This window comes from Lemur catta, chromosome 21 (assembly GCF_020740605.2).
Source record: "Lemur catta isolate mLemCat1 chromosome 21, mLemCat1.pri, whole genome shotgun sequence".
Classification (NCBI taxonomy): Eukaryota; Metazoa; Chordata; class Mammalia; order Primates; family Lemuridae; genus Lemur; species Lemur catta.
The window spans coordinates 10313710-10333526 of NC_059148.1; the positions used below are offsets into that span (position 1 = coordinate 10313710).

Sequence of the window (19817 nt, forward strand, 5' to 3'; positions counted from 1 at the left end):
GCAACAGGGCCTCCCTGAGCTGGGCTCCAGCCCGAGAAAGGGTCTGCATTCACTGTTCATCCTGGGACAGCTGGAGCACTTACCCGCGGTGCTCCAAGCCCACAGTGAACAGAGGCCAAACCTGCCATGAGCTACCTGTGTTTTGGGGCTTCATCCCAGTCAGGCAGTCAGATGGTGGCATCTGCTGTCATTTCTGCTCATCATCCCAGGGTTGTAGGAACAGGACCCCATATAGCTCACATTGCTCTTTATAATGATGTGGGAAGGAGAAACCAGCTCCCAGGGGACTTGGCTTTGCAAAAATGAAGATAAGAACTCCCTAATTTCTCTGTGCAGTGGCTTCTGGTTGCAGACTTGGTCTCCCTCTTCAGTGGCAAGGTTGGGGTGTGCAGAACAGTTTCTCGTCACATTGAGACAGTTCAGGGGCTACCTCACCTGGAGATGTCCTTCTGCACCTCAGTGTGGGCTCAGGTACTCCTGTCCTCAGTGATCCAGATCTTTTTCCTTGCTACCGTCCTTTCCTTTCCTTCCTACCTTGTCTCCACCTGCATCTGACCCAATTCCCGCAAATCTAGCACCTTAAAATGACACCCATTTACTGTCTCTTGGTTTCTCTGGATCAGGAGTCTGGGCCCAACTTAGCTGGGTCCTCTGCTCAGGGTCTTCCCAAGCTGAAATCAGAGTGTTGGCTTGGCTGTGTTCTCATCTGGAGGCTAAACTGCGGAGGACTCTTGCTTCCAAGCAGAATCCACTTCCTTGCTGCTGTATAATTGAAGCACTGGCTTTCGGGGGGCTGCTGGCTGTCAGTACCTTTAGCTCCCAGAGCTCCTCAAAGAGCTAATCAAGGGAGAGACACTGATCACCTTTGCCATATTGATTGGTTAAAAGAGAATTATGGCGCCCAGCATGGTGGCTCACGCCTGTAATCCTAACACTCTGGGAGGCCGAGGCAGGAGGTTTGCTTGAGGTCAGGAGTTAGAGACCAGCCTGAATAAGATCGAGACCCCATCTCTACTAAAATAGAAAAAAATAGCTGGGTGTGGTGGTGGGTGCCTGTAGTCCCACCTACTTGGGAGGATGACACAGGAGGATTGCCTGAGCTCAGGAGTTTGAGGTTGCTGTGAGCTAGGCTGACACCACAGCACTCTAGCCCAGGTGACAGAGCAAGAGTCTGTCTCAAAAAAAAAAAATTATGAGTTCTTTCTGAATTCAAGGAGAAAAGATTATACAAGAGTATGAGTCATTCGAGGTCAGCATAGGATGCATCCTCAGTAACTGTGTACATAATGAGGACTAGGAGAGGAGACTCTAGTTATTGAGACACAAGCCTTGTGCATTCTGCTCAGAAGTTAAGAGGACATCCTTTACTTTTCAAGACACTCTGGTATTTTATTCATAGATTTTGGTGGTGTTCTGGAAAGCAGATCTTCCAAACATAAGCCACAATAATGAAATGGCGGAGCTGATGATAGTTCAAATACCATTAGCTGGGGGTGCAGGCCTGGGTTTGCAACCAGGGGATGGAGCCAGGTCTCTGGGTCTCCACTGTGAAGAGGCCCCCCCTGGGCAAACCCTCCCCCCCATAGCCCCCCTCACTCCCTGCCTGGCCCCATGTTCTCTGCTTGGTTTCACTCATCCGACTAACAACACACTTTACTGTTATCTGTGTCTTGTATTTCTCTACATTTTTGCCCATTTGCAGTGGATAGCATGATGCACACTGACATCATGATTCAAAAGTTATTCTGGCAAATTATGACAAGAAAGACAGAAAACAATAAAAGGGACAGAGTTTTACAATGGAAGAGAAATAAATATTTGTGCTTATGACTGATTTAGCTGTTAAGAGTAAGAGAATCATCTGAGAATGAGCAGAGAGGGAGTGGTGGTGGCCGCGTACTAACCGTTACCAGTGGCAGATACCAGGTGAGTTAGGGTGGCATGCGCAAGATTCAAGAACAGCATAACCATACAAAGGGAAAAGAATAAACCGAACATCTCACCGCTTGGGAAAAACCATTACTTTCTTTTTTTGTAAATATCTTTCCTAGATCAGTGCTCTCGAACGTTTTGGTCTCATGACCTAGTCACTTTGTCCAGCTAATTTCTTTTTATTTTTTAGTAGAGACGGAGTCTCGCTCTTACTCAGGCTGGTTTCGAACTCCTGAGGTCAAACGATCCACCCGCCTCGGCCTCCCAGAGTGCTGGGATTACAGGCGTGAGCCACCGCGCCCGGCTGACCTAGTCACTTTGTAAGGGCCCCACCTCCAAACAGCATCGCATTGGGGGTTAGGGTTCAACATATGAATTTTGGGAGGACACAAATATTCAGTCCATAACATTATTTTAAGAAAAAGAAGAAGGTTGTATTATAGCGGCTTTCAAAAATTAGATGTGGACACCTTTTGTTTCTGGAAGATGTTGGTGTGCTGCTGTGCAGAGCATCCTGGGAATAGCCCCTCGGTGTTTCCTGTGGGAGCCTCAGGAAGACTTGAAGGCTGGTGTGACAGCCTGCGTCATGGCCCCCAGTGGCATCCAGACCCTAATCCCTGGAAATCGTAGATGTTACCTTACATGGCAAAAGGGCTTTTGCAGATGTGATTAAGTTATCTTTTTTTTTTTTTGAGACAGAGTCTTGTTGTCACCCAGGCTAGAGTGCAGTGGCAGTGTTGTAGCTCACTGTAACTTCAAACTCCTGGGCTCAAGTGATCCTTTTGCCTCAGCCTCCCGAGTAGTTGGGACTACAGGCCTGGCTAACTTTTTTTTTTTTTGTAGAGATGGGGGTCTCACTCAAGCTGGTCTTGAACTCCCAAGCTCAAGTGATCATCCTGCCTCGATCTCCCAGAGTGCTAGGATGACAGGCGTGAGCCACCATGCCAGGCCTGGTTAAGTATCTTGAGATGGGGACAGTAGCCTGGATTATCCAGTGGGCTCTGAACATAATCACAGGTGTCCTTATAAGAGGGAGGCAGAGGGAGATTGAGGACAGAAAAAGGAGAAGGAGATGTGAACAGAGATTGATTTCTCCAGGGCACTCTAGCCTGGCAGACAGAGCGAGACCTTGTCTCAAAAACAACAGCAAAATCCAAAGTGGGCATTCCCACATTATACTTTTAACTAAAAATTTAAAAAATTTCACTTTCAGGCTGGGCGCAGTGGCTCAGGCCTGTAATCCTACCACTCACTCTGAGAGGCCAAGGTGGGTGGATCGTTTGAAGCTCAGGAGTTTGAGACCAGCCTGAGCAAGAGTGAGACCCCGTCTCTACTAAAAATAGAAAGAAATTATATGGACAACTAAAAATATATACAGAAAAAATTAGCCGGGCATGGTGGCACATGCCTGTAGTCCCAGCAACTTGGGAGGCTGAGGCAGGAGGATTGCTTGAGCCCGGGAGTTTGAGGTTGCTGTGAGCTAGGCTGACGCCACGGCACTCTAGCCTGGGCAGCAGAGTGAGATTCTGTCTCAAAAAAAAAAAAAAAAAATTCACTTTTAGTAAGTACTTAGTAGCTCTTAGAAGACAAATAAATAAATAAAAATTCAACATATGCAAAAGTGAGCAAAAATAAATTTTAAAATCACATTTATGGGGCTTGAGCTGCAGAAGCTGGGACCGGCTGGCCGTGTCCTGCAAGCAGAGTCCACACTGCAAAGTGACACCAAGTAGGGCTGGAGACACAGCTGCCCTGTCCCTGGCGCTAAGACCGCGCCGCCCTAGACCGGTGGAAAGGGAGTGGTCACAGACAAAATCTGTGTGGTTGAGAAAAAAAGTCAGGGTGTAACAAGCCCTTGGTCTGCTTCCGCTCCCAGGACGGCCTTGGGCTCGGGATTCCTGCGCTAGCGGGAGTCGGGGACAGAGCAGTGGCCCGGACAGGAGCGCAGTGGGCAGCGAGGAGGGCCTTGGTGCAGCCCACAGCCCCACGCGGTCTGCGTTGCATCCCGGGGCGACACTCCGGACCGACTCCAGCACCGCGAGTGAGCAGGGCGGGAATTGACAAAAGTAACCCGGCAGCCCAGGCATAAATGTACAAAGAAAGTGACCCTCAAAAGAAAAAAGGGCCTGCACGCAGCAGCTGGGCGGATTCCCGTGCGCTTGGGGCACAGATCTTGGAAGGCTGCAAAAGTCACCAGACAGAAGCAGGCAAGCAAAAAAAGTCGCCTGCAAAAGAAGAGAAGTGTCTCCTGTGGACATGCTCGGAGTCCCACGGGGCAATCATGCGCGGGTTTTCACTGGTAAACTTTGGGTATTCAGGACATTATTTTTGAATATTATCCAGTATATTCACTTTGGCTTTTTAAGGTGATGTTGTGTCTTGTGCAAATTATTTTTGTCTCCTAAATCTGCAACAAGTGTGCTGCTTAAATCTGTTTCATGACTGATTGTGTGGGTAAATTTTTCTATTAATAGAACAAATTAAATAGGATGGTGATCGTTGCATTTGGAATGTGTGAAAATCTTCTGGTAATAGATGATCACAGAGGAGAGACCCTAATAAAACTATGCAGTCACCTCCACCTTAGCATCTGTTGCAGGAGACCTGGCTTGTGACAATTGTTACCAGGAGGGTGAGCCGTTGTCTCTGTTTGCCCTGGACTGATGGGTTTCTCAAGACACAGATTTTTCAGTGCTAAAATTAGGACAGTCCTGCAGTCCTGCATTATCCGGGGACCAGGGATGTCTGAGAAAGCAGATCCTGAGCTGGGCTCCTGGAGCAATGAAAACCCCAATATGGGGAGTGGGGGAGCTCAGATACCCTTGCCACATGCAACAATGCAATGTGTCAGCTTTTACCGTGGGTGAACAGGGATGATTTGCCTGTAGGAGGAAATGAAAAAAGGGTTTACTGTTTACTTCTTGCAGGAAGCACCTGGCACCTGCTAGTTCTTTCCCCTCTCCCTGGGGACCCTGGGTGAGGGGCACTGGCCCCGAGTCTGGTGGACCTCTGGCCCAGTTATTTACCCACAGGTCTTTTATTGATGTTATTCCTCCTCTGATGATCTGCTGATTTTAGAACATGCCTAAAGCAAAAGACACATGGGCTTTGACTTTCCTCCTCCCCAATTCCTGAGGCTTTTTCCACTAACAGACCAGGGACTCACATGCTTAAAGTTTTTAAATGTATTGTGCATTATATTGGAAATATTAATACTTTCTGTGTTTCACACTCTGTAGGACTTCTTATTCCCAACCCGTTGACTGAGGGACATGAAATCTCCCATTTGCTGAAGGGCCAGTGACAGGGACACTGTGATGTTTGGCCTCTCTGGAGGGATCTGCCCACCAGGCAGATTGGAGCTGATGCCTAAAACACTCCCTAATAACGCTCTATGCAATCACCTCTGCCTTAGTATCTGTTCCCAAGAGACCTGGCTTGTGACAATTGTTACCAGGAGGGTCACCCCTTGTCCTTTGCCCTGGACTCATGGCAGATCTTTCAGTGCTAAGATCTTCTAATAAGACTCAAGGTGGCCTGGAGACTCTATGGGCCAGGCCAGTAGCTTAGCCTCCCCACCTGAGCTCTCTCCTTGATTCATCCAACAAATGGGCCTTATTGAATGGGTTGGTGGGTACATTAGTGTGTCCTCGGTAGGATTTACTAAGCATGGAGATATAATTTCAGTTAGAGGAATGGCCAGTGCAAAGGCACTGAAGGTAGAGAGAACCCAGCTAACTGAAGGAACAGAATGAAATCCAGTGGGGTTGGGGAATGGTCAGTTGGGGGAAGAGAGGAAGGAGGTGAGTGAGGAGTTGTAGGCAGCAGATGGATCACATGGAGACATACCACTTGAAAGTTGGGTAAATGGGCAGGGAGCAGTGCCTCACACCTATAATCCCAGAACTTTGGAAGGCCAAGAAAGGAGGATTGCTTGAGCCAAGGAGTTCAAGACCAGCCTGGGCAACATGGCAAGATCCTGCTTTTACAAAAAATAGAAAAATTCACTGGGCAAGGTGGTGAGCACCTGTAGTCCCAGCTACTGGGAAGGCTGAGGCAGGAGGATCGCTTGAACCCAGGAGTTTGAAGCTGCAGTGAGCTATGATGATGCCACTGCACTTCAGCCTGGGCAACAGAGTGAGACCCTGTTTCAAAAAAACAAAAGAAAGAAATCTGGGTAAATGGATGGATATTTTTATAAATGAAAAGCAAATTTATTTGAAGATCTTTCAATATTTTTACATGAGGTGACTGATGTATTAAAGACACTATGATGGTTTTGTAGTGAATGAAATTTATGGAAGAAAAATGGAAGTAGGCAGAACACTTTGGTACCATGGCTGTTGTCTGGGCACAATATGGTGGGGCTTACAGCACATAGGGCAGTGGAGAGTGATTGGGAGATTCACCATTAGAGTTGGCAGATTGACTGCTGGATTGGATGTGGGCATGAGAAAAGAAAGAGTTGTTGATGACTTCTGGAAGTTTGAGTTGGTCAACAGCATGGCTGGTACTTGTATTGAGATGGGGACAGATGGGAGACCAACAGCTTTGAGGGAAAAAGATAAAGTGCTTTGTTTGGGCTCATGGAGATTTTTTGGAGGTGACAGACAAAATACAAGTAACAAGATGATGATGTCTGTAAACTCTGAGTGCAAAATGCAATTCATAAACTTGACAGTATAATATGATCCTATTCTTGTAAAATTACAAATATTTATTTAACTTTATTCAATGTATGCATCATTCATTGTTTCAAGTACTATTATCCAAATGTCAACTATATACCAAGTGATCTGTTATGACTGGAAATATAATAGTGAGCAAAACTTACTATGTACCTATCCTTGTGGAAGAATATAATTCATATTTGTAAACATCATATTTAAGTATGGCAAGATATCTGGGGGGATGGTTACTGAAGTGAAACACTGGTTATCATAAGGTTAGTGAGAATTTAGGTGATATTTCTACCCAACTTTTATGTATATTTTAAAGTTTTTTCTATGATTGATCTATTTTTATTTTTTGGAGACCAAAATAGCAAAATATTTGTTTTGGAAAAGCAAGAGTCAACCTGAATTAATTAGAAAGATGCTGAGATAGAGGTTTAGAATCGTCAATGAGAGAAAGAAAAATAAGAGGGGTACACTGATCATTTTAATGTCTGTAGAGTTTGTGATGATGTCCCCTCTTTCATTTCTCATATGGTAGTTTGTGTCTCTTCTCTTTTTTCCTTTGTCCATCTGGCTAGAGATTTTAATAATTGTACTGATATTTTCATTAAATCGGCTTTTGGTTTTACAGACTTTTTACTTGGTTTTCTGTTTTCAATATCATTGACTTATGCTCTTATTTTTATTATTTATTTTCTTCCACTTGCTTTGTGTTTAATTTTTGCTCATTTTCTGTTTTATGGAGATAGACGCTTTAACACTATAAATCTCCCTCTTATCAATGCTTTGGCTGGATCCCACATCTTTTAATATGATGTATTTTCATTTCTATTCAGTTCAAACATTTCCTGATTTCCCTTGGGATGTCATCATTTAACTGTGCATTATTTAGATGTTCTTTAATTTCCAAGTATATAAGTACCCCGGAGCTGCTGTTCTGCCGCTTCCTCCTTTGAAAGCAACAGCAACATTTTGGACTATAACCTTGTGTCCTGGTACCAGCAATGCCGACAAACTGTCCCCAAACACCTAATGCATGACGCCAGGTCTCTGCCCTCAGGATTTCAGATTATTTCTCTGGCTCCAAGTCCGGCAACATGACCCCTCTGGCTCTCTCCAGGCTCCAGTCTGAGGATGAAGCAGATAATACCTGCTGTTTATATGCAGCCCATGACACTTACCATGGTAGCCCAAGTTCACAGGGAAGTGAGATGAAAACCTGCCCTGTGCTTAGACTTCCTCCTTGCTCTTATGATTACTTCCCAACTCTATGCAGAGTGGGCTTTACACAACATAAACTTGAGATTTTTGTTCTTTCTGGACTCTTCACCCCTCTTGCCAGGAAGTCCAAATGGAAACACATTCTTTGATGAATTTTTGGGAGACAATAACAGCTTTTTTCTTGGTCTCTTCAATGGCAACAGCAGAATGACCAGGGGATGCCTGTTTGGTGCAGGTCCCTCGAGTTAAGACGGCCCTACTTGTTGGGTTATTCCTCTGCATGTCTGTTGCTGACGCAATAGTAATTTAGAAAATACCTGAAGATGTTGCAGAGGGAATATGGACAAAGAGGAAGGTGTTCTTTTTCATGTTAGTGTCCCTCATCTTCAAAGAGGCCGAAGCAGGCAGAGTTTGAATGACAGTGCAGTGCAGAACCCCCTGCTTTCAGATCACTCAACCCCTTTCTTGGAAACAGCTCTGTAGGTGTATAATCTGTCCAGCAGTAAGGGCTCTTTCCAAAATGGCTCCCCAGTTTAACAAGGGAAGGGGTATCTGGGGGGTCTGTCTCCAGTTTCTCAGGAATTCCCAGTGGTATCAGATTTCCATAGTGAACCAATGCAATTTCTACCTGGAATCCAGTTGTAATGAATCACTAAGTACTCACACATGAATGTCTGTGTAAGAATTCATTAAGTGAAACTAGGCTTAATTTGCAGAAGACCCCACAGGGTGGAGAAATTTTCCCTTTCCTGGTCTTAAGCACTGAAAGTCCCATTCTCAGCACGGGACAAAACCAAATTTTTTTTTTTTTTTTTTTTTGAGACAGAGTCTCACTTTGTCAGACCCAGTAGAGTGCTGTGGCGTCATCATAGCTCATTGCAACCTCAAAACTCCTGGACTCAAGCGATCCTCTTGCCTCAGCCTCCCAAGTAGCTGGGACTACAGGCTTGCACCACTACACCCGGCTAATTTTTATATTTTTAAAAGGGATGGGGTCTCACTTTTGCTCAGGCTGGTCTCGAACTCCTGAGCTCAAGCAATCCTCCTGCCTCAGCCTCCCTGCTAGGATTGCAGGCGTGAGCCACCACACCTGGCCCTATTTACTTTGGTTTTATTGGTTATAAATTCTATTTTGTGCAGTGGTTCTTTTGCCTCCCTATTGGCAACTTTGTGTTTCTTATTTTTGTTTCATGTCTTATTGTGAAGACACATGTGTCCAGAATAATTTTAAATGAAAATTCCTAATCCTGCAGCACGAGGTGGGTCAGGGCCCCTGGTGTGGCAGGAGACACATCCCTTCCTGGATGAAGCCCGAGGACCAAGGATCTGGCACCTGGAGGGGGTTGGGAGGGACCAGGGGCCTGGGCCTGAGCTGGGAGGGGAGCAGGGGAGGAAGCAGAGCAGGGACTTCCAGCTCCACACAGCTGCCACCCTGGCTGGGATCCTCCATCTGAGGTCTCCAGGGGCAGCCAGGGCCAAGATGGGGGCAGGGAGTCACTACGGGTCGCCAGGGACTGTGTGGCATCCTGAGGCTGCTTCCCCTGAGACACTCCTAAGGGCGCCGTGGGGAGTGAGGGGTTCAAAATCTGTTGTGCCCCAGTATGTGCTTTTTCAGAAGGGCTAATAAATGGCCTCAGAGCACCGCATAGGAAGGGACAGAGGGATGCTTGAGGACCCATCCTACCTGAGGGGACCTAGAAGGTGTTGAGTGGCATGAGCAGTTCCCAGCTCTGGCTGTGGTCCCTGGGAGATGGAGGGATTGAACCTCTCCCAGACATTATGTGACCCTGTCCTCACCCTGGTGCTACACAGCAAGGAGAGGAAAGTCCTGGGACTCCTGAGCCATTGACACCAACCCTGCCACAACAGGAAAGTCCTGATGCCTGAAGGCTGGCTCCTTTCCAGGACAGTTCTCCGGGACAGTGGCCATGCTCAGTCCCCTCCTCTAAGTGATGGGGCCAAGCAGAAAGGGACCCAGACAGTCAGAGCAGAGAACTGACTTTGGCCTTGGCTAGGAACACAGGAGGAGGTTTTATTGACTTCCACTGATACCCGTTTTCCTATCATGGGACTGGGCTGGAGAAAGCAGCTGGACTCCTGACCTGTGGAATGGAGAATGGTAGTAGGCAGGTGTAACAGCTCAGCTCCGCCCTCCTTTCTCTGGGACTGGTCAGTGGCTGTTTCTCATCGTGTCGGGCGGTCAGGGCATGAAGTTAATCAAGACACACAGAGACTCCATCCTTGAAGCATTAGGGCATGCAGGCCAAACCAACAGTGAAATAATTTACTTTTTCTTTTCTTTTCTTTCCTTTTTTTTTTTTTTTTTTTTGTAGAGAGAGGTCTCACAACGTTGCCCAGGCTGGTATTGAACTCCTGGCCTCAAGCAATCCTCCCATTTTAGCCTCCCAAAGTGCTGAGATTACAGGCATGAGCCAAATTTCCACTTGTAAATTGTAATCAATGCACTGCTCTGGATACAGTACTCAAGAGCTGACCTGGGTACTTATAAAGAGAAGCTCACTGGAGAAGAGATTTTGGAGTACATTTCTGGCCCCTAAGCACAGAGAAGGAGCCAGCCCTGTGAGGATAAAGAAATGATCGTCTAAACCCAGAGATGAGCTTGAACCGTGGGCTGAGGCAGGAAACTGCCCAGACAGCCTCTGGAGCAGGAAGAGCATAAAGAAAGCCTGGGAGAGCTCAGGGTGGACAGGTGTGAGCAGAGAGGGAGGGGCTGAAGGACAGGATCAGATGACCATGGAGGGACAGGGAACGGGCAGAGTCTGGCTCCATTCTGTGTTCAGAGCGAAACCATTAGGACATGTTTTTTGGGCTGCCCATGAGCCCATCTGTGTTGTGAAGAGCTCTACAATAGTCACGTGGAGAATGGAGTGCAGAGCTGCAAAGCGAAGCTGGGTCACCCGCAAGGTGACTCAATTCTCTGCCAGATCTATGAGGAGTTGCTGGTTTTCAGTTGATGCAGCTTTTTACTTGTCATGAAAATGAAGTGACAGCTTTTAAGCTCCTTCCTTGCCAGAGCACAAACCAGAAATCCTTTTTGATTTATTAAAATTCTATGTTTCCCCCTCTGTGTTTGATATGGGACAGTTTTCATTGCCCTGACTTGACAATCACTTGTGTTTCATTCTCTAATGCTTAATCCCACCTAGAGTAATTTTCATCTCTGGGAGTTCCCCTTTGTGGTTTGTTGTATCTTCTGTTCCTTTGCTGCAACTTTCTCTCCACTTATTTCAAGAAAGTTTGCCTTATTCCTTATATCATGTTTTAAATAGCTGGTTTAAATTCTTTGCACTGTATTTCCTGTTACGATGACATCTGTCATATTGGGGTTAGCAGCTGTCATCTTTTCTATGTCACTTGAGATTTCCTTGGTTCTTCAGATGCCAAGTGGCTTTGGAGTCTAACCTGGATATATCTAATTTTAGGTTAATCATAAAAAATCCTTTGCTGATGTTTTCGTTTGAGCACACTTGGGTTTAGGCTGCAAGCCGCAAGCAGCTTTCTGTGGACTGTGGTTTCTATGTCATATCAATTTAGAAAAACTTTGCTGTGCTCTTTGGATCTCTCTTTAGCTACGCAGTAGCCATCTGGGATCTGGGTGGGGAGGTCCATTCCTTGATTCTGTCCCCAGCATCTTTCCTGTTCTCTATAGGACCACATCCATGCAAGTGCGGCTCAGAGTTGAGCCCAGGGCTCCGTAAGTAATTTATAGGGTTCTTTCCTCACCCTCATTGCTCTCCACAACCTTCCCGTTATTTGCAGTTCCCCAGGGCTGCTCTTTTGGTCGTCTGGTGAAATACAGGGACTTTCGTTACCCTGCACTGCTGCGCACTACCGCGACGGGGTCTGAGTCCTCACCAAGTACCAGGAAGACAGAAAGGAACAAAGGCAATGGGATGAAGTGTCAGTCTCTTGGAAACCAGCTCCTAAGATGAGAAAGGAAAGGCCCACGGTCTCCACTGTCACTGCTGTCACCATGAAGAATTTTCTGGAGGCTGGATCATGTAGAATGGAGAGAAGAAAAAACATAAGAAAATGAAAACATGGACACTACAACTTTGCCCTGAGCGTTAGGGGTTCCCTTTCTCATCTTCAAGCCAGAACAGTGGAGCTTCTTCTGGAACTCTCTGTGTCTGCACGCTGGTTCCCCTTCCAGGTTTCAGGCCTCCTCGAGAGCAGGCCACGGGACGCCGGGGAAAATGGGGAACGCTCTGGTGGTTTGATTTTATTCAAGGTGCTGGTGTCTCCGTTGGCCTCCCAGGCTTGCTTTCCCAGGTAGTCAAACTGATGCTCCGCTCACGCTATGCCAGGCTTCAGACCTGGTGCAGTCAGAGAAAAGGAGGTGCATGCTTACTGCGTGCTAAATGGAACCAAAATAATACTATTTTTTTTTTTTTTTTGAGTCAGAGTCTCACTCTGTTGCCCGGGCTAGAGTGCCCTGGCATCAACCTAGCTCACAGCAACCTCAAACTCCCGGGCTCAAGCGATCCTCCTGCCTCAGCCTCCTGAGCAGCTGGGACTACAGGCATGTGCCACCATGCCTGGCTAATTTTTTCTATATATATTTTTAGTTGTCCAAATAATTTCTTGCTATTTTTAGTAGAGACGGGGTCTCACTCGTGCTCAGGCTGGTCTCAAACTCCTGACCTCGAGCGATCCTCCCACCTCAGCCTCCCAGAGTGCTAGGATTACAGGCATGAGCCACTGCGCCCGGCCAATAATACTATTTTTAACTTGGAAATTAAATTTCTCTGAGCCATAGGCATGGACAAAATGGAAAGATAAAGAACAGTTTTTAAAGTGTGTTGAGGAAAGAAAACAGGGAGAAATGTTTTCAGAATGCTTCGTGTTTCCTATGAGCTCCTTGGTGAAAAGTCAGATTTAGGGTGGCTTGTGGATGTGTAGAGGTGGATGAAAACAGAAAAAGCACATATCTGTAACCAGAGGAAACAAATCAAACATAAATGAAATCTTTACGTATAAAGTCTGTCATAAAAATAAGCGACTCTTATTAGGATAGAAATGACCCACTTTAGAAGGTCTCACTTTCCTCCTCACACCCATCTCTCTAAAGATCCCCTCCCCGCAGTGGATTTGGTGGGCCTCATTTCTAAGGCCGAAGCCCAGAGGCCCAGAAAGGACAAATCACCTGCTCATGGCTGGAAAGGGCAGAATGCAGACCAGCAGACTGAAGCTAAGGATGGTGGCCCCGGCTGGGGCTCCTGGTCCCTACACTGGGTCCCTCCCATGTGTGCCCCTGGAAGCTCCCTGGGGGGTGTGGGTTGGTGGCCTGGGGGTGACTGATGTGCTTGAGGGACTCCATGCTACAGATACCTCAGCACACAGGGTGGGGATGGGGTGGGGACAGGGCTGCAGCTGGGGACACCTGAGAACAACAGCACAGCAGGTGTTTCCTCGGGGTGGGGGCCCTGTTTCCTACCCACAGAGAGACCCAGGAGGAGGGTGCCCAGCAGAGGGCACTGCAGGGCGTGCCCAGGCCTGGGAGGGCCACAGAGACATTGTCACATCACAGCAGGGACACTGAAAGGCCAGGAGCTCACTAGGCTGAGGGACTTCAGCAGGTCTATCTGTCCCATGCAAATCAGTAAAAGAAAGGAAGTCCCTGATACCAGAATATACAAACTGTGAGTTTCAGTCCCCTCAGCTGAGCCCTGCTGTCCAGGGACCCAGAAGTCCCCGAGTGCAGGCCCAGGGCAGGGCGGGCAGGAGAGGGGGCTCAGGACGCGGATTTGCATGGAGGCCCCTCCTCTGAGCAGGGATAAGAGAGGCTGGAGCAGGCCCAGCGCTGGGCTCAGGGGCAGCGCTCTGGGGGTCTCCACCATGGCCTGGGCTCTGCTCCTCCTCTCCCTCCTCTCTCAGGGCACAGGTGACACCTCCGGGGAAGGGGCCTCGGGGACCTCTGGGCTGACCCTTGGTCTGCTGCTCCTCAGGCTCCCCTGGGGCCCCGCACGGACTCACCAGAGTGTGTTTCTCCCTCTTTTCAGGGTCCGGGGCCCAGTCTGCCCTCACCCAGCCTCCCTCCGTGTCCGGGACTCTGGGACAGTCGGTCACCATCTCCTGTGCTGGAACCAGCAGTGACGTTGGGGGTTATGATGCTGTCTCCTGGTACCAACAGCACCCGGGCACAGCCCCCAAACTCCTGATTTATGCTGTGACTACTCGGGCCTCGGGGACCCCTGATCGCTTCTCTGGCTCCAAGTCTGGCAACACGGCCTCCCTGACCATCTCAGGGCTCCGCACTGAGGACGAGGCTGACTATTACTGCAGCTCACCTAGGACTGGTTACAGTCCCCACAGTGGTGCAAGTTCCTGGGGAAGTGAGACCAAAACCTGCCCTGAGCTCACAGCCCCTCCTGCTCTGAAGACGCTTCCCCTCCCTGTGCAGAGGGGGCTGCAGGCCACACACCTGGGGATTCCCTCCCTTGTCAGCCCCTCCTCTCCCTCCCTGATGTCCAACCTTCTCTCTGGTTGACCATCTAGGACAATGACAGCTCTCCTTCCCTGTGTGACGTGGTCCCACATGTGCAGCTGTCTCCAGCTCTGCAACGGCGGGGACTCTGTGACAAGGAGCTGCCTGCTGGGTGTAGCCCCTGCTGTTTGGGGAAATCCTCACCCTAAACGCCTCCCCGTCTCCCACCCCATGAGGACCAGCCTGGAGAGGAGTCATTAGTGACGTCTCCAGAAACGGCGTCTTACCCAACCCGGTTTCTACCGGGCTCTAGTGCAGGTGGCCCTCCCTGCTGGGCTCATCCTCGGCACGTCTGTACTGAAGCAGGTACCCCCATGACAAGATCTGAAGGTACTTTGGAGGGATAAATACAAGGGGAAGATGTTCCTTTTTTCTTATTCTTCTTCCTCTTTGCGCCAAAACCTCAGGCCGCTTCTCAAGGGAGAGTCTGAGTGACACAGTCTGTGCTCTGTCACCATCGCCCCTCCCCTCACAGCACTGAACCCCTGTCCTGGAAACACCCACAAGTGCACTGTGTCCCCGTAGGATGGGAGGTTCCAAATGGCCCTGCACAGAAGGTCACCTTGAGTGCCCCTTTCCCCATTGGCATCGAGCACGTCTAATTTCCACGGGGACAGTAACTTTCTAGCTGGAATCCTGCTTAATCTACTGAGACAATCAATTCTAATAATATTGAGACATGTCCTGGGTTCAATATTGAAATTTTCTGAAATTTTGTGAGCTCCTTTTTAAACATGGCCATTACTATAGTTTAGATTTCACAGACTTCAATTAAACAGATTACATTAAAAATAAAGCCCCTCATTTGTCTATTGCTGCATGGATATTATTCCTAAAACAGCATGTCAGGGAAGAAATATTTGGGATCCATTAGTTTGGTGCCTCAAGAACTTGAGAGCGGCTATTTCCATGGTCCGGGCTCAGATTGCTCAGGAAGCTGCAGTCAAGCTGTCGGGGGGGCTGCATTCAGAGGCAAGAGTAGGGGACAAGGCCCTGGTCTGAGGGGACCAGCCCCTGTCCCTGACCTCTTTGGCAGATGTAGGTGAGCTCAGGGAAAAGGGAGAGCTCCCGGGGTGGCAGCATCCCTGAGTCAGAGGGAAGGGTCCATGGGGCTCTGGGGCTGCCCCCAGCCTTTCTGGGAGCAGAAGGGAGAAGGGGGTTGACAGCAAGAACAGGACAGAGGACACTGCCCAGGGACCTGAGCCATCTTGGCAGCTCCATCACTTGGGCTGTCAAGCAACTCAGAGGTAAACCCTAAGCTGAGTTTTCGTGAAAGAAATTTGAACTTGGCCCGTCTTCAAACTTCTCCTTTCCGCATTGTCTTCTTGATAACTCTGATTTTTTGTTTATTTGTTTGTTTTATTTACCTCAGGCTAGTTGAGCCCCATGTCTTGCAAATGCCATAATTTTATGAAACTGAGTATCTATTTCTCTTTATCAGAGCATTTTAACTTTGAACAAATTTCTTGCTCTTTTTATGTACAGTAGACCAAAGCTCAGGCACAGCATAGAGAATCTTTCCCAAATAAATTTCTAGACTCTGCATTCGCTATACCTGCAGCTGCTAATCTGTGCAGTGCAGCGTAAGAGGAGTGTTTACGCTCTTGAAATAGCCTCAGCACCACCCCTACCCTCCTGCTATTAGGGAAGGGGCTGGGCTTTCTCTCCACCTGTGATATACTCCTGCTCCCTCCCTGTTTTTTTCTATTGAATATGCAGCTGTGTTTCTACTCATTCTTGGGTTCTGGTAAGATGAGAAAATGTTTTCACGGGTAATGACCAGACAGTAGATGCAGAGAACCTCAGAAGTCACTACCGCAACTCTTCCTGGTTGCAAATATCAAATATGGTCTCCGATTACAGTAACCTGGAGCTTGCAGTTTAAGCAATTCAGTCCCTGTTACCTGTGGGCAGATTCATGCATCTGTGGGTGACAATCTGAGGAAGGTCACTTCTGCATCCATGCACGGATCCTTCCCTGCCCCCTGTCCTCACACTCAGTCCCAAATGCATGGCCCTGAACATTGCACGGGTGACCTTTTAAGAGCACATTGGTGATGGAAAGAAAATCAAGAATATCCCAATTTGCTTGTTAAGCATAATTTAAAAATGTCTGAAGAAGTTATGACATTTGGGAGGAATAGTTGATAATAAAAATTGGCAAATTACTTCTTCCTGTGATGGATGCTATCTCATGTCTCTAAATATTAATGCAAGGAAAATCTCAGAACATGAGGAAACAGACTCAAGTCCAAAGTGTCTCTTGCCCATTTGCTCCCCAGTGACTGTGTTGCCCAAACACTGTGTGGGCACAGCTGACAGGGCGCTCAGCAACCAGCTGAAGGCGGATTCTCTGGCTGTCTGAGTGTCCTGGAGCAGTGAATGGGAGCATCTCCTCTACGCCTGCTGGTCCCCTGTGTGCAGACGCCACTGCATGTCCCCGCTGACCCCCCAGGAGGGCTGTGCAGCCCTGGCCTTGCCGTGATGGGCACCTGCCTGCAGAATGAGACTGGCTGCTCCCTATCACGGGGCGCACGGGCTCCTCCCACTCGCTGGGACTTGGCTTCTTGCCAGACACATGTCTGAATAGGTGTGCCACCTGTCAGCTCCTTATTCAGAGCTGCATGTCCCACTGCTGCTGGAGTGGGACCTCATGGCCCTTCTCACCCTCAGCGATTTCCCTTCCACAAAGTCACACTCTGTTTTCTGGCCCCCACAGGGGATAAAGAAGACCGTGCACAGAGTGGAGGTGGGAAGGCTCCAGGATCAGCCTGTCATGGTGGGGGAGGTGTCTGTCCTCCTTCAGCCCTGGGGTGACTTGGTCCCCACTGTGCACCCCTGGTTAGCCTGACCCTTGACCAAGGCCTCAACTTCTGCTTTTTTCTTGTTCATTTGTTGATGCAAAAATATTGACTGAGCTGTCGGTGCCATTGTTCAGCTGCTGCACCCAAGTCCACCCAGCAGCCTTCCCTGAGGTGAGCTGGGGCTGCCTTGTCAAGGGGTGACTGGAAGTCACACCCACCACTGACACCACCCATGGCCAATGAATGACGGGTGCAGGGACAAAAGCCCTGCTACCTGGCCTCCTAGAGGGACACAGCCTTGTTCAGTGATGATCTGGGTTCCCCACAGGAGCACGCTGGATCCAGACTTCACCTCTGTTCCTTCCCCACCCTCTTCCTCTCTCTCCTATCTGGTTTCTTTTCAAAACACTCCTCAATAAATCACATGGGCCCAAGTTCCTCTCTCTAGCCCTGCTTCCCAGAGACTGTACATAGGATGGACTGAAGGGTGAGGCCCCATCCTGGTGCTCCGTGTCTAAGATTGCCACATGTACCATTTCTTGTACATCCTTCCCAGGCCATCCCAGGCACAGGGCTCTGTCCTTTCCATTCTAAGGCTGCAGGACATTCCCTGGTAATATTTTAACCAACTAGGCCTAATGGTTATCAGCAAGATTCTGATCTTACAAATAATACAACAATGAGTAACCTTCTGCAGACTCCTTTGGGTTCAGGTGAGAATATGACCATTGGATAAATTTCTAGAAGTACAATTATCCTACATGAAGATATCTCTGTGAGCATGATGATAGTTTACTTCTGATCACCCTATGGCCTGGGGTCTTTCTTTGCATAGGAAGATGCATATGTCACTATCTGATTGAATCCTGGGTCTGTCTAACACAATCCTATGACACAATCTCGTAAGTTTTATGTTTCATTGTTTTCCTGTTTTGGGAGTATGTCAGTGTCAGGAATAGACTCCCCTAGATGGATAGTCGGGGTCCAGGGGACAAATAGTCAAGGCCAGGTTGTATCAAAGTCTAGAAAAATCCAGCACATGCTCTGAGATAAGGGCCTTAACATCAGCATTGTAACTGAAACCGAAAACCAATGACATGGTCAACGTTCTGTGAATTATAAATAAATGAATAAATGAACTGTGAGTTTTAGCCATACTGGATATTTATATAAGCAATGAATAGTGCAAAACTTACAGTTTAACTGTAGAATAAAGAAGAGAACTTGAGACAGAAAACTGTAAAGATCCCAAAAGAAGCTGCCAGGGAAAGAGCACCTCCTCCTTAGCAGACATGTGATTCCCTTGCAAGTCGTCATTTCCCGTAACTCAGACCTTCCCCCTTTCTCCTGCGTATAAGGTGATGTCTCCTGGGACATCCTCCTTCCCCACTGCCAAGGGCATCCTCAGCCCATGAGAACCTCAAGGAAAACTCATCATCCAGTAGGGAAATTATACACCTTTGTGTAACCACTGGGAGGTTTCTGTATTTGCACATCAACATGTTGATGCTTAAGGCTAAAACTGGAATTTGTGGTTTAATATACACACGGGAGATTCCTTTGCATTTGACTCTACCATTTCTGTCTAGGATTTATCTTAGTTAATTGGGCCATATTATGCTCTTCAAAAAATTTAAATCGGTATTTTTAATTTCATTTTGTCTACCAATTATTTCTCTTTTCCACATACTCTCAAAGATATCCCATCGCTACCACTTACTAAATTCCATTACATAAGCATTTAAATTATTACTTTAAATGATTTCAGGAGTGGGCACATACGATGACCCCACATCTAACTCACACGAGTTGCTGATACTTCTTGCTCCGTGTCCTTCAATTGTAGCAAATAAAGTGGCAGCTTTGACCTTTGCTAGAACCCAGATGAGGATAACAGGGAGGGCAGGTGAAACTCCACAAAGCTGTTATTATTAAAAGCCTCCGGTGAACCAGACCTGGAGTTCCCCCCGCACTTGATTTGGATGATACTTAGGTGACATTTGGGACCACAGTGGTTGCTGAGTTAGTGAAGGATTTGGGGTATGAGAAGGGGGTGCGTGTATTTCACAAGTGAGAAAGACATGAGTTTTGGGAGTCCCCAAGGTGGAAGGTTATTGGCATAAATGTGTCCCCATCAGATTCATATCATAAAGCTCCCACCCACAGTATAGGATTGAATTTAGAGACAGGGTCCTTAAAGAGGTGATTAAGTGAAAATGAGGACCTTAGGGTGGGTCCTGATCCAATCTGACTGGTGTCTTCTTAGGGAGAGATAATTCCGGTGACACACAGATATGAGACACAGGAGAGGAACCTGCAGAGCAGAGACCCTGTGAGGTCACAGCAAGGTCGCCCCCTGCAAGCCAAGGACAGAGAGCTCAGGAGAAACCAACGTACAGACACCATTAGGTTGGATTCCAGCTTCGGAACTGCCAGAAGGTCAGTTTTGCTGTTTAGGCCACTGGGTCTTTGGTACTCTGTGGTGGCAGCAGTAGCAAAGACATCAAGGGACCCTGAGGCCTGGGATGAGGGGGAGCAGGAGTCAGGGCTCAGGTGGGGGCAGGGCAGGGAGGGTGGAAGGTCGGGCTCCCAGGTGAGTCTCCTGGAGGGATCCTGACTCCACTCTCTGCTGTCACGGGGACCTGGGGAAAAACACTTCAGCTCCCAACATGGATC

The 19817-nt window shown here is 48.0% G+C and overlaps 1 protein-coding gene and 3 gene segments (V, D, J or C); all 4 read left to right on the top strand.

Annotated features, from left to right (window-relative positions):
- LOC123625663 (immunoglobulin lambda-1 light chain-like) overlaps positions 1-19817 on the top strand; it is a 995149-nt gene that overhangs the window by 475242 nt on the left and 500090 nt on the right. The gene's annotated exons all lie outside the window — the stretch shown is intronic.
- The window catches only part of LOC123625660, a 636038-nt gene that overhangs the window by 162731 nt on the left and 453490 nt on the right, over positions 1-19817 (top strand).
- The window catches only part of LOC123625661, a 628644-nt gene that overhangs the window by 149635 nt on the left and 459192 nt on the right, over positions 1-19817 (top strand).
- LOC123625665 lies at positions 13570-14703 on the top strand. The segment is given in 2 exon segments: positions 13570-13734; positions 13853-14703. Coding segments are annotated over 2 exon segments (621 nt in total).